Below are 13,947 nucleotides of genomic sequence, written 5' to 3'. Positions count from 1 at the left end.
TTCACAACAATACATAGTGATTCATCCAACATCAATGGGGAAAATAGAAAAGCGGTCTTAATCGAAGGGGCCAGGTACAATACCTGGCCTATCCTGCAAACTACACATTGTGATCCATCAAACACGGCTTTCGAATAGAAAAAAGAGACAGCATGGCCATGATAACTGCCTATCGCATGAAATCCACCTCGCCCATTCAGCAGGTCGTCACAAGGAAGAAACAGCAGTGGAGAATAGCATGGCGGGGCCAATCTCCTCTATGGATCCTACAGGAGCAACTTTACATTCATATTGAGAGCAATTTTGATCAATTGCGAAATTCATGTCACATTCACGATCCAACTCCGGCACTCGCTGCATTTGATTGTCCTGGAGCAGCAAACGACCGCTTCACTCGCGAGGCATCTCCGCCGTCTTGTTCTGTGCCACTCAGCTTTACTTTCCGTGGAGAAGATACTCTAACCAGCTATAACAGAGACTATTTCGAATCGGCGATCCCATGCTTCTCCAAATGTGGGGGGGAAGGAGTACAAACATGGTCAGTAGAGTACTCTGTAGCGCATGGTGCTGTGTAGCGTATCGGTATAAACTCGTAGGCGCAGGATAAATCCGATGATGATGAAAGCATGACAAGGAGGATTCAAATCCCATATAAATAGCCCATACACGTAATGTAAGCTTGTGTAGAATCCTCCAGCGCCAGTAATCCTAGAGTTTGCCAGGGGTTGTTGGAATTGAAGTGCGCTGGTACGCATGATACAGCCGGTGGAAATCTACTTGTAGTCGCTTCTGGAAATTTGATATGTAAACATTGAGAAATTGTGCGGATAGCATTGTGAAATATTGGCAAGGCGACGTATCACCATTGGAAAAGAAGGTTCTCTCGACCTCTACATTCATACGGATGCAGTAATTACTTTGGTCAACAGAGTGGAATGTGCGCTAATTTTAAGCCTCGGCGAGCTTCAACCTGGGCCGACGCAAACCCGCAATCTATGATGAGCAAGGATTAAGCATTAAGAGCTGGCAGGTCGCCGATTGGCATGTTTTTGCGTCCAGCTGAAGACCATTCGGGCGTCACATCAACCTTAAGGCTGCAGAGAAAGAGAGAAACACAGATGAAGCACGGCGAGGGACAGACCGGCAGTTTATCAATAGCCACCAAAGAGGCAAAGGAGGCGAAACCTACAGGGAGGCAGCGCCCGCTCCATCGGCAGGCCGGCAGCTTCCAGAAATCTGGGAAACAGCAGAGAAAAGAAGAAAAAGCCGATAAGCTGAGAGTGGCCGAGATAGTCGTTTGAATTGCTCAAGATATTGCCGTTTGAGCTTAGCGGACGGGATAGCGCAGTGTGGGCGGGACAGTCTAGGAGGCCTTGGAAGCCATTGATGGGAAATGACAGGCCGTCGCGTCTAGCGCTTCTGATGGTTCCAGGAGATTTCCTGTCTTGATCGCAATGGCATCATCCTTGACGACGGTTCTCCATCAAATCGAAATTCTCGATGCGGAAACAGCAAGGAACAGAAGCTTGGCAGTGCCGATACTGAAGCGGCTACAAGATTCAGAGGAAAAAGACAGAGGAGGGGGGTGTGAGATGCATGTCTGTCTGTAGGATCTATTGCTTATTTGGTTTATAGCAGAGAGGCTAGAATAGAGACCTTTGAAAGGGATCAATTCCATGTAATGCAAGAAGAGGAAATTGATACGACAGGCGGATGGACCAGAACTGCAGACCAGGCTGAGCAAGAAGACACGCAAAAGTATCTGGAAATAAGATCATTTGCTTTGTTGTTACAAGACAGAGTACTCGGCGATGTACTCACATCTTGGCTGTAATCCAGTTGTCCTGATTAGTATTTCGCGGGTACCGCCAGTACAGTCGTGAGCGGCAGCGCATCGCATTCTATACTTCGTAAAGACATTCCTAATCTGCACTCCGTTCTGGGCGATAGCTTCCTGCTGCTGCAAACTCTGTGATTCGCTCCTGCTACGACGAGAAACACGTCACCACCGCCGGTTCCTAGTTCCTTCATTTCCCTGGGTAGCTCCTGCTCAGCCCTTCCCGTTCCTCCCTTTTCTTTCCATTCAGCCGCACAAAGAGCAAGAGTAACAGGGAAAATAATACAAAATACTGCACGTGTAAAAAAAGGGAAAGCAAGAGATCGCCCACTTCGGCGAGAGGCCCCGCTTAGGCCGGACCCCGGACCGCGGGCGCTAAACCGCTTTGGTTGGTCAATACAGAACAACAATAGCAACAGACAATACCAAGCCAAGCGCCGACTAAGACGACGATGCACCCCTCCCTTAGTTGTTCGGCTCTTTTCATGGCGTTCCTGTTCTGTGCTATCCTGATACCGGCAGCATCTTTCGTGCGCGGCAAACTTTTCTCATCAACTCTACAGGGACGGTATTTGCGTCGCGGAAGGGAGCAGCCACAATACGCAGACAATAGGCTCCTGGACGGCGAACTGCAGCACAAGGCGGCTCTGCTGGGGGGTCAGTTGGCCGATGCCCACGCTGATGCGATGCGGGCACCCGGAGGATGCTCCGTACTCGAATCATATTCGCTGCCGGCAATGTTTTTGGTACGAGCAGTTGCCTATTGTGATGAGCACACACACACGATCAAATTGCAGCATGGTAATGATACAGTATTGCTTGTACGGAGGACACACACCCGATAACTTGCGCATCCGCTAGCTCAACGCTGGCATTCCAGCCATGGGAGCACGGCATCTGACCCCTCACAGAGGTCCCAGAGGCTGAAAAATCCTTGTGATCCTGCTGCAAGGGAGGAGGTCGTACATGCAGAGCTGGCTCTTCAACTGAAACGTCGCAGTAGGATCCCGTTGACTATGTCTGGAGGAGCTTGATCATACGATCTGGCCAATGACAATGGCCCACGCTCTGCGCTCACGATGCTGCTGTTGTCTCGGGTCTGTAAACTGCCAACCGTTTCGGGCACTATCCGCTGACAATACATACGTGAAGGCACAACAGTAGCAAGGCCAACCTGACTCGTATACAAGGAAATAAAAGTACACCTAAAACTGCAGATCTGGTAGGTAGATCTGCTGTCTTTCGCAGGACAATCCTAACTCTCTACAGCAGAAAGAGAGCTAGCAGTAGCTCAGCCAGCCCACTCAATAGACAGATTTAAAAGCCGTACAAGTAGGTAAGCAAATAGGTAGACTGTAGGTGAAGTATCTAGCCAGATTGGTTATACCACGTACGAGGCACCCACGGGAGGCATGATGTGGCATCAATAGCTGCCATGTCCAGCCTGTGCCTACTGCAAGCTCCGCAGATCACACCCCCCTCTCAAACATGGCTTTCGGACAAGCTCAAAGGGGGAGGGCGTGTGAATGGAATGGCTTTCCGCGTGTCCCATGAGTCTGGGTGCGCTATGCGGCATCTGCGTGTTGGGACTGGTAGCAGGGCGTGAGGCTAAAGGACTACCCGTTTTTAGGTCCTAACGCATTCTAGGTAATTGTCTACTCTTACATTCTGTTACTTTTGATGGGCTCTTCCTTTCTTTTTCTTTGTTCATTTCATTAAAGTCAAGTTGGCGTATGGCATGCAATGTGCCGTCTGTCAATCTAGCAAACCCCAGCAGGGCCGAGAACAGCCATGGAGGGGGGGAAAGACTGCAGCAGTAGTGCGCCTCAAAGTCTCTAGCTGATCGTGGGGCCACAAGTAATCAAAAAAGGAAAAAAAAAGAGGCAGCAGCCGCAAGGGTACGTTTATACTAGTTGAGTCAAAAGAGAGCGAGGGACATGCGTGGAGACGTGAATCAAGGCGTTGCTTTATTAGCCAAATGGAGCCCGCGCTTGTGGATCGAAAACCCAAAGGGGGGTGCCTTTTTGACTCGCACGGTTCTTTCGGCAGGGGAGGACTCGATCCAGAAAATCAACGGCCTTCAATTCAGGTGAATGCTTGCTGACGGGGCTTGGCCTGGCTTGGGCCCAAGTCGGCAAAGGGAACTCAGGTCAACGGGAAATTCCATCTCTGGGTCTTTTTCCATGTCATGACGGGAATCAAAATGTATGTGGGGGGCTGGATTAGGAAGAGAGGCTAATAAGAGAGACAGCCGAGACGAAGAGGCCAGGGTTGTTTTTAACAAAAGGTATATATCAGTCTTCTCGGTCCGCATCAGCAAGGGGGCTGTTGCATGCTTCGCTATCATTGCCGTAATTGTTTTGGAAGCTTCATCGTCACTGACGACATTTTGTCCTGTGCAAAGGTATCTGGCATAATTTCATTAATATTTGTACCACCCTACCCTTCCTTTTGGTTGTTGGCTTTTTCTTCTTCATTTTATTCGCTACGCCACGCCCGCACTCTAGCCGTCCATTTACACCCTCTCACACGCCATCGGCCGACCCTCCATCTCGGATACATACAGAGAGAGGGCTGGATCTTCTTCAACCGAGCACTGTGGGCGATTTGAGCAGGATTTTCCAAATTGACCGAGACGCTCTTTTTCATCCATCCACGGCAACATATAGACTGCTGTCTCGATTTGACGAGGCTTATCGGACCGTCTTTGAGGCTTGGGTGTACTTGGATTCACAGCTCGATTTAAAGTATATCAGCGATTCACTCCCACTTTTCTTGTCATCCAATTCTATCGAGGACTAGTCCATCCAAATTATAAGAGTTACTTCTACCCTCTACACAACTCCTTCAAATCTTTTACAACATACACTATACTCCGTCATGACTACCTCATCCCCATCAACAGCCTTGGGCTCTTCCATGAGGAGCCACATCGACATGATCCCCAAGGACGACACTCCCACTCTCATCTCGCCTCCTCCCGCATACACTCCTCCTCAGACAGCGCCGGCATTGGCCCTGCTACGACGACAGATGCGAGAATCCTTCATCATGGGCCGCTCATCCATCGCTGACAGCGTACTGGACGTCATGTCTCCCGAAGAAGACGACGTGGACGACGAAGAGGGCTTCTCTGCGATTAGTCTTCGGATTAACACATCGGTCCACATCTCTAGCAACAACAACCTCGTCTGCCTCAACGACACGCCAGCCAGCCACGCCAACGCTATAGCCAAGGCTGTTGTCCAGGCTATCCAGGAGAACAGCTCCGGTCAATGCGGGATTCCCATGATTGACGAAGACGGCAGGCCTCGACCTGTCAAGATTGAGGTCGACGCTGGCATCACGGTGGAGGGCTCGGGGAACATTGTGGGCAACGAGGAGGTAGTAAACCAGGTCCTTCGCATGCGTAGCACGAGACGCAAGAGGTCAGCAGACGATGATGAGAGCGACGATGCATTCGCCCAACCAACAAAGCGACGCAGAGAAACCAATAGCAGCAGCAGTAACAGCAGTAACAGCAGCAGCAACAACAATTCTCCCTGAATACTACCTGGACACATCTCCTCATCAAGCGTCATACATTTCTCATCATTGAGCATTACTTCCTTTATTTCTTTTACGACAACTAAAAAGCATCATTGCACTCTTGAGCTCTCTATTTTTGCTGCGTTTACTTGCGTCTGGCTCTTGGCGTTTCAGGCATCACCGGAATCTCATATACCCAAAGGCAGAACGCCTTGCATATTTTATTCTATATTCTATTTCTATTTACATACTGTTATGACATGAATGTTGGTTCAATGGCAAGAAAGGGGCGGACGATATTGTCAGCGGCTATGGCGGGAGGCGAGAACAGACCTCGACTTCGGAATGGAGCGAGACAGATCTGTTACATGACTAGATGTAGCTGAATACATGTATACAATAATCAACATTCCTATCGCTGTCACTGTGTGCACTGTTTACTATTACTTTTACGAGTTATAAAGCACGTCCATTATATGTGCATGAATTGCCTCCTATCTCTCATACTGTCTCATAGCACAATGCAGGGCAACGTCAACGAAGTTGGTTCGCACCTACATACGCATCACATGCATGGAACAAAGAGAGTTGAAAGCCAGACCCGGTGACCAAGGACCATAAACGCACATTATCGCCGCGGTTGGCTCTCCGACAAAGGCACAGCTGAAAAGCCAGACCCGGTGATCACGACCAAGAAAAGCCCATAAAAGCACATCATCGCTGCGGTTGGTCCTCCCAAAAAAAAAAAAACGTGAAAACCTCGCATAACATTCTACAACGGGGGGTGATATATCGTCTTGGACGGTCACCGCCACCGCCTGATTCGATTCAGCTGCGGTTGGATGTCACCCCTTGAGACTCCGCATACCATTCGCATTCCCCTTCTTTCAGCTGCCCAGGATCAGGCCTCTTACTGCCCCGAAACGAGTGAGGCGCGTAATACGGAGTAATCAAGATTAATAACCATAACTTCAATATTCCTTTTTGTCAAAGAAGCTGGATTTCTCGCACGAGCAAGCCAACGGGTTCGGTCCTCGTTTCTTTGACCTAGAAGAGTGTAGTCTAAGCTCCCCTCCTTGCCCGTTTAAACGACAATTGCTGTCATGTCATGTTGTTGGCTCTAGCACTTCGCATGAGAAGAGCCAGTAGGAGGCATATCCCGCCACATCCCTTTAATCTCTTTTTCCTCTCTTGGATAAGCTCTGCGTTCTAAATTTCGGGAGTTGCCATGTCCGCTTGGATCATGCCGCTGAGCCACGCTTTTTAAACGCCGACGCTACTTTGTTAACTTCCAGATGGTGTTGTTTTCTCATGACTAGTAGTTTGTTAGATGGGCTTTCATTCCCGTGTCTTGGCGATTGTTCTTCAATACAGCTATTATATATCATATAATGCATCAATTTTGCAAAAACGTCGTGTCTTGTCTTTCAATATCATATCTCATTGGTTCTTTTCTATGTTGTAGGTTATCATGACGTCTGTGAGCTGCCCCACCAGCTTACGGCCTTGGCTCCCTGCAACCACCTCCCTCGTCCCTCACTGAGATCCATGCATGATTATGTTTTCAACCCTTCTCTCATTCCAATCGCAAACCAAAATCAGCCCTGTCCATCTCTCCTCATCTCACTCTATTTTTGTAATCATCTCACTCACTTCACCCCCTCCCCTGTCCCCAACTGCAATCTGACTCATCTCAACTCGCGATGGCCGACCTTACCATCCGCAACCTCACAATCACCCCCCTCGAGCTCGTCTCCATCCAGCGCCTCCAGGGCGAAAAGATCCGCACCGGCAACCTCGTCTCCAACGTCACCGGCCGCTTCACCAGCTTCATCAACGCCACCGACTTCTCCGCCCACAAGCTGCTGCCCCGCGCCGACCATGAGCCGCACGACAACCGCGACGTCTCCATCCATCTGGACCCCTTCCGGACCGTCCAGACCGATGTCCGCGCTGCCGATGTCGCCGGCCGCGAGATTCTCCGGCTGACCTTCCGGGCCGGTCACCGGCGCTACGAGACGGATGTGCCGAGCCCGTCACGCAAGTCTGCCGTTATGAAGCGCATTGCTAGTGATGACGGCGATGATGACAACGAAGAAGAGCTTGACCTCACCGTCGTGTACATCCCCAACGGCGCCTTTCTCTCCATCTTCTCCTCCGCAAAGCTCCATGCCTGGATGAAGCAGCTGGACGATGCCTGGCCGCTGCCCTTCCTCTCCATCCCCGGCACGCACAACTCCCCTACCTGCCACACTGCCCTCCCCTCCGTGCGCTGCCAATCCGTCGGCGTCACAGAGCAGCTCCAAAACGGCGTTCGCTTCCTCGACATCCGCGTCTCCGTCAACCCGGACAACGATACCCTCACGCTTGTCCACTCCGTCTTCCCCGTTAGCCTCGCCAGTACAAAGTACTTTGGGGACATGCTGGACGACATCTACCGCTTCCTCGAGGCCAATCCCAGCGAGGCCATCTTCATGAGCCTCAAGCGCGAGGGCGCCGGCCGCGGCACCGACCAGCACCTCAGTCGCTACTTAAAGTCCAGTTACGTCGACAAGCGGCCGGAACGCTGGTGGACAGAGCCTGTGATCCCGACGCTCGGTGCTGCTAGGGGCCGCATCATTGTTGTGCGCAGGTTCGCATTAGATGACGAGGTGGCAAAGACGTCCTGGGATGGCAGAGGGTATGGCATAGACGGACAGAACTGGCCGGATAACTGCGAAGACGGCACCTGTGACGGAGGCCAGATTCGCGTGCAGGACTTTTACGAAGTCACTGAGAGCCAGAACATCGAGAAGAAGATCGACTACAGCAGAGGCCAGCTGGAGCGCGCCGCCGAGCGAGAGTTTCACGTCCCTAGCCTAGCGGAACATGATGAAAACGCAGATGCTGCTGCTGCTGCTAAGCTCCCCATTTTCATCAACTTCCTAAGCGGCAGCAACTTCTTCAACGCCACGTGCTGGCCAGAGAGAATTGCCGCAAAGGTGAACCCTGCCATTACCGAATATCTTTGCATCCGCCACGGCGAGGATGGCAAGGGGCCTAAGCAGCTCAAGGTTGGTGCGGCGAGCACTGGCATTGTTGTTACGGACTGGGTGGGAGCAAATGGCGATTGGGATTTAATTAGATGTATTGTTGGGTGGAATGCCAAGCTGCAGGTGTCTTGAGGACTATATGAAGATGATGAATGATGGATTAAAGGGTTATATACCAGATGGAGGTGGATTACACGGCGTTTATTTACAAGGGAAACATAACACATGGAGAAGGGAATTAACCGGCACTAGTTGGATAAAGTGAATGCAATAATAGATTAATATTATCAAGAATACGTAGTACAACTACTACAGAAAGACAACTCGCTTGAGGATCTATGGCTAGCTCATGCTGTGAAACGTAGCATCATAATTCATAATGGTATCTAAAGCAGCCAAGTTAGCCACGGCTCTCTCATTTCTCATCAAAAAGCGATGTGGAATAAGAACCAGATCAGTTCTCCAAGGTGAAACTTTTTTCGTCACGTGGAACTCGGACAATGTAGATAATATGGAATAGTCATCATGTTGGTGGTGTGCAGAGAGAAAAGTAGGAATAACGTACCGTCTCGTCAGCTGGTGTTGATACAACGCGTTTATCTGACCAACTACTTTGTCATATGTCAGCCCCTGTATCAACAGACACATCAAGCATACAAAGACAGAAACATGATTCATCTATCCACTGGTCAGTTACATGCTACATCAGCCCAATGCGTCGACACGACTTACCATCAGAGGGTGTAAGTTTGTTCATATCCGCCAACAACGCCCGAAGGCATTGCGGAAGTCAGACAGTGTGAATACAAAAAAATAACATTTCATCACAGAAATACAGCAAGTGGATAAAAAGCTTTGTATAATATGTACCTATTGTTGTACGAGTTAGCTGACAGACTCATCTCCAGCTTGAAACAAAGAGCCGATGCCATTGAACCACGATCAGGTGACGAAATCTCATCCTGAGTTCTCACCCCCTTCCACCACAAGGATTTGTACGTCCTCGCTTTCTAGGATGAAAGGGAGCAAGGCTCGATATGTCCGCCCGTTCGTTCAATTTTTCATCATGTGGACAGGTAGGCTGGAGGAAGAGAGTAAAAGTACCTGTTGAAAGTCTGAGTTAGCAAGACTAGCTTTGATAACGAGAGCCAACAACAAAAGATTTGTGAAAATTCTGATCAGACAAGGCTGAAACTTATAAAACACGTTATCCACATCGTATATTAAGAATGAGGAATCCCTGAGGTGTCAAATGTTCATCACACAGAAATACAGCTGCATTGAAAAAAAAAAACCACTAACCTTTTGTTTTGTAAATAGAAACGGTTGTGGGTGGATCAAACGGGGTATTAGCCCTGCTTCTAAACCTCTGGGTTGCGTTAGCAGAGCTCGCCAATAGACAAAAGCCTGAGAAAGAGGTGATCCAAAGCTCGATCAGGTAATTGTAAAAAATTACAAAGTCACCATGGTTTGGTATGAATTGGATTGTTCATGAAAATAAAGGCATCATGTAAGGCACAAAGAAAGGGAGTATAGAATAGCTTACCTTGAAAGAGGCCAACCACCAGAGCTCGTGCTTGGGTGCGCACTTGCAGCTCCGAAGCAGAGCTCTGGAGGTTGTGTTTGCTGAGAAAAAAAAAGAAAAAGAAGTTGTCCAGAAAATTTCTCGAGCCGAAGAAAAGTAGGAGCTTAACCAGCCCGCGCTAGGCCAAATATGAGTTAGTGGAGGGTAGCCCCCACAGTGGCGCAGCAGATCTCATTTGTGGCGAGTGCCGCCAGCAGCCAGCCTGCCAGCGCATCAGCGCCCCACGATTGCGTGGCAAATGCTTGTGACGGACTTGTATAAGTCCGTCACCTCCCTCTTCCTAGGAGATGTTTCAACTTCTTTCAACCAACTTTTGGTGAAAGTGCAATTGACAAAAACTCAACATGGCGTCCGCGGGGACGATATGGGCTCCAGTGGCCCTGCGTCTCCTCCGAGCCGCCGTGTCTCGGACCACAGCGGTGGTTCGAGAGAAGCTGGCCAGCGCGGCGAAGCCCCTACAGAATCAGGCACTTCAACCAGTCCCGGTAGCCGCCAGAAGCGGTAGATCCATCCACCCAACATCAGTCCTTAAACAAGGAAAACTCGGCGCCAGATACTTTTCCGGCACCTCAGCCAAAGGTGCAAGCAAGGCTGCCCGACGATACCTCAGCTCTGAGAGTGCTCCTCGATATGATCGATCCAAGCTCCCGAGCTCCAATACCTCCCGCCGAGTCGCTCAATTCTCCGGCCGTGCCCCATTTGCGAGCACTCTGCGGCCCAACCTGACCGGTGGTGCCATGCCACGAACGGCTGGTGGCTATAGTCTCGGTGGAAGTGCTCGCTATTTCTCACATACCCCCACAGCTCCTGCTCAGGTTGTGCAGAATGTTTCGCAGGCGATGCGAGCCTTCTTCCTTTCCGGACAGAGAATCCGATATGATGGAGCAGGACCGCGAGGCGAAGCTCAATACCGAGCCGTCTCTATGGTTGAGGAGGAGGCTATGCGTAAGCTGGCTGCCATCCCCAAGTTTGCTCCCGGCGCCTATGTCGACTTTCAGCTGAGCCCAACCATCACTGCCATGAGCCCTCTTGCTGCCGCCGTTGTCCAGGCATCTGCCACCTCCGGCTTCCAGGCTGAGGCTGCTATCCCAAGCCTCAACACCGAGGGATTCCTTGACGTCCTATCCGCGGATTTTGGCCGAGCCCTGAAAGACTTGACAGCCATTTATGCCGATCTCGGGCGGCTTGCAGCTTTGGGCGATTTGCCAATATGTATGGAGGCGGGCAACTTGCTGCGAGTTCGATTCCCAGGGGTTGACGTTGAAACAGTCGAAAGACTCTGCGATGACATTGGTATCCAGAGAGGCATTGTCGGTCAAGAAACTGGGTTTGAAAGCTCTTATGACGTCAAAACTGCGCTCAGGTTTCCTTTTGCACCCGACATTGAGAAAGCGTTGACATCTCCTGGAGGATCAGAGCGATCCTTGGAAGGATACGAACTGGATGATATATCCTCTTTGGGCGATGAGTCTTTTGTTCAAGAAGCGTTTGTGTATGAGCGCTCAGAAAGCCCCTGGTCTTCGGAAACAGACGGATATGAAAGTATGTCGCCCACGAATAAGTCGGTTCAGCAATCTGAAGAGTATGAGGGCCTAGAAGGCATCTATAAATTTCTCGAAGAATGCGACAAGGCCAAGGGCAGACTGGGTTGATGCGAGTGCAATTCTCCGCATATTGCAACAAACGATTGCAAAAAAGCACATGAGGTTATGATATTGGAACATCCACGCTCTTTTAGTCATCTTCTTTGTATTATTACTACTTTTTAGTCATTTGATTAGCATACTTACTCCAAAGAATGGAATTCCTTTTGTGTTTCTTACCTGCTTATGATGCTCAAATGCAATCGTGACTGTTGTAGATCTGATATTGCAGCAGAAGCTGACATCCTCTCATCGAGTTAAGCTGAGCTGGCTATCTTGCTTTTCGAGCCACCTGTACTGGGACCAGAGGGATATGGTGGACCTTTTAAGAGGTTGGTATTGGTCGAAATGTCCTGCAGGAAAAAACCAAAGGAGAACATGTAAGCGCAGCAGAGATCGCAGCTGATGACTGAGGCCGGTTCCATGATTCTATTGGAGGCAGGATGTGACTGGGCAAATCTGATATCTTTGGTTGCAGCACAATTGGGGCCTGCATTATTCCGCATAGGTGTACGGATACTGTTGTGGCTTATCTTATCTCTTATCGATAAGACTATCGGCTGATTTAATTGGCAAAGAGGCACATGCTCAGCTCCACGCAAACCACGCATGCATACATCTCCATCTCATGAACAGGATTAGTGGTGCTACTTGTCTCGTGTTCCAGCTTCTAGATCAATTAAAGTTTCCGTAGAGATCTCGAGCCTCGTCAGATCATCCCCAACGTTTAGCGCAGTTTGGAAATCAATTCGCGGGGTTGCTCGGCTGCCGATGATGCCTCCCGGCTGCAGCTTTTCCCCACAAGCGTAACCTCGGCTTGGAGCCTCTGCGTGGCCGAGCTCATCCTCCGAGGGCGCGAATCATCCATGCTGTTACTAAGACATTCGTCGATATAAATCTTACGAGCTTCTGCAGTTTTTCTCCCCTGCATTTGCATCTGCGTAGCTTCAGTTTCTTCTTGTAAAAAAAAAACGTATCCTCATCACACATCACAATGTCTGGACCCGGTGTTGGCTTCGAGTACCCTGCTCAGTCAGTTTCTTGGCTGAAGCGCGACCTCCTGCTCTTCGCCAACTCCATTGGAGCCACCGCCGATGAGCTTCACTTCCTTTACGTGAGTAGTTGCAGATCTGGAAAGCTTGCGATTTGCTGTATCCAAGGGAGCAATTGAGAATTGACAGTCCATCAATAGGAACTTCACCCTAACTTTGCCGCCTTTCCTACCTACCCCGTCATCCTACGTAAGTGTCGCTGTCGGCGAGTTATTCTTGCATCGCCGAACGCCATGGATTGCGCAATCAGCTGACAAAATGAAACGCAAACAGCTTTCAAGGGCGATACACAGGAAGTGATTGACTTCTACGCCGCCAACAAGAAGACCAAGATCCCCAACGTGCCCGAGTTCGACTCCCGCCGCGTCGTCGACGGCCAGCGAAAGATTGAATTCCTCAAGCCCCTGCCCGTCAGCTCCGCAGGCCACAAGTTCGAGATCCGCCAAAAGGTCCTCGGCGTCTACGACAAGGGCCGGCCCGGCTCCGTCGTCGACACCCAGCTGGACCTCGTCGACGCAAACACCAACGAAGTCTACACCCGCCTCTTTGGCAGCGCCTTCTATGTCGCACAGGGCAACTGGGGCGGTCCCAAGGGCCCTGCCTCGGAGAACTTCCCTCCTCCCAGGGACAAGAACCCCGACTGGGTTCTGGAGCACCCCATCACCAAGGAGGCGGCGCACCTGTACCGTCTAAACGGTGATTACAACCCTCTGCACGCGACCCCCGAGCCCGGCGTCAAGATGGGATTCCCCGGCGCCATCATGCACGGCCTGTACTCGTGGAACTCTGCTGCCCATGATATCCTCAAGGCCGTTGGCGGCAGCGATCCTGCCAACATCAAGGAGTTCCAGGCCCGATTCGCCAGCCCCGTCCTGCCTGGTGACAAGCTTGTGATCAAGGTATGGAGAACAGGCGAGAAGAAGGACGACTTTGAGGAGATTCGATTTGTGGTTGCCGTTGAGGGAGGAAAGGTGTGTCTGAGCAATGGTCGTGCTCTCATCAAGGTTGTGGGAGATGTCAAGGGAAAGCTGTAAATGTATAATAATGTGCTATTTTGATGACTGATTTTAGGGGGCCCCGCGATGGGTCTCTAACAGCGATGGTGTATTGACAATGCTTGCATGTAGCCTACGGGAATGAAAACTCAAAATTGAATCAATTTGTTAATTGGCCAATCAATAAGAAATAAAAATGTGATTAATAGAAACTGATCAAAAATATTTAAATGATCGCTGCCTCAAATTGCAGATGCAGGAGGTCGATAAATCGC

At 50.2% G+C, this 13,947-nt stretch overlaps 6 protein-coding genes across 6 annotated transcripts; 4 read left to right on the top strand and 2 right to left on the bottom strand.

Moving 5' to 3' along the window:
- Window positions 1-4,717: 4,717 nt before the first annotated feature.
- Window positions 4,718-5,383, top strand: TGAM01_v203748 (hypothetical protein; the record flags this gene model as incomplete). The annotated part of the gene is made up of 1 exon (XM_018803937.1): window positions 4,718-5,383. One exon carries the CDS (start codon window positions 4,718-4,720, stop codon window positions 5,381-5,383), a length of 666 nt encoding a protein of 221 aa, XP_018662988.1.
- Window positions 5,384-7,068: 1,685 nt separating this feature from the next.
- On the top strand, window positions 7,069-8,529 carry TGAM01_v203747 (1-phosphatidylinositol phosphodiesterase; the record flags this gene model as incomplete). The annotated part of the gene is made up of 1 exon (XM_018803938.1): window positions 7,069-8,529. The coding sequence occupies one exon, from the start codon at window positions 7,069-7,071 to the stop codon at window positions 8,527-8,529; it is 1,461 nt and encodes a 486-aa protein (XP_018662989.1).
- A 235-nt stretch (window positions 8,530-8,764) lies between these two features.
- TGAM01_v203746 (hypothetical protein) lies at window positions 8,765-9,075 on the bottom strand (the record flags this gene model as incomplete). Its single annotated transcript, XM_024549274.1, has 2 exons — window positions 8,765-8,783; window positions 8,963-9,075. 2 exons carry the CDS (start codon window positions 9,073-9,075, stop codon window positions 8,765-8,767), a joined length of 132 nt encoding a protein of 43 aa, XP_024405979.1.
- A 1,251-nt stretch (window positions 9,076-10,326) lies between these two features.
- TGAM01_v203745 (hypothetical protein) lies at window positions 10,327-11,634 on the top strand (the record flags this gene model as incomplete). Its single annotated transcript, XM_018803939.1, has 1 exon — window positions 10,327-11,634. One exon carries the CDS (start codon window positions 10,327-10,329, stop codon window positions 11,632-11,634), a length of 1,308 nt encoding a protein of 435 aa, XP_018662990.1.
- Window positions 11,635-11,882: 248 nt separating this feature from the next.
- TGAM01_v203744 (hypothetical protein) lies at window positions 11,883-12,050 on the bottom strand (the record flags this gene model as incomplete). The annotated part of the gene is made up of 1 exon (XM_024549273.1): window positions 11,883-12,050. The coding sequence occupies one exon, from the start codon at window positions 12,048-12,050 to the stop codon at window positions 11,883-11,885; it is 168 nt and encodes a 55-aa protein (XP_024405978.1).
- Window positions 12,051-12,619: 569 nt separating this feature from the next.
- On the top strand, window positions 12,620-13,711 carry TGAM01_v203743 (peroxisomal multifunctional enzyme; the record flags this gene model as incomplete). Its single annotated transcript, XM_018803940.1, has 3 exons — window positions 12,620-12,739; window positions 12,818-12,866; window positions 12,951-13,711. 3 exons carry the CDS (start codon window positions 12,620-12,622, stop codon window positions 13,709-13,711), a joined length of 930 nt encoding a protein of 309 aa, XP_018662991.1.
- Between the last annotated feature and the right edge of the window lie 236 nt (window positions 13,712-13,947).

Source organism: Trichoderma gamsii (genome assembly GCF_001481775.2).
Source record: "Trichoderma gamsii strain T6085 chromosome Unknown Scaffold_10.2, whole genome shotgun sequence".
In the NCBI taxonomy this organism is placed as follows: Eukaryota; Fungi; Ascomycota; class Sordariomycetes; order Hypocreales; family Hypocreaceae; genus Trichoderma; species Trichoderma gamsii.
This window is presented reverse-complemented; position numbering and strand designations above follow the sequence as displayed.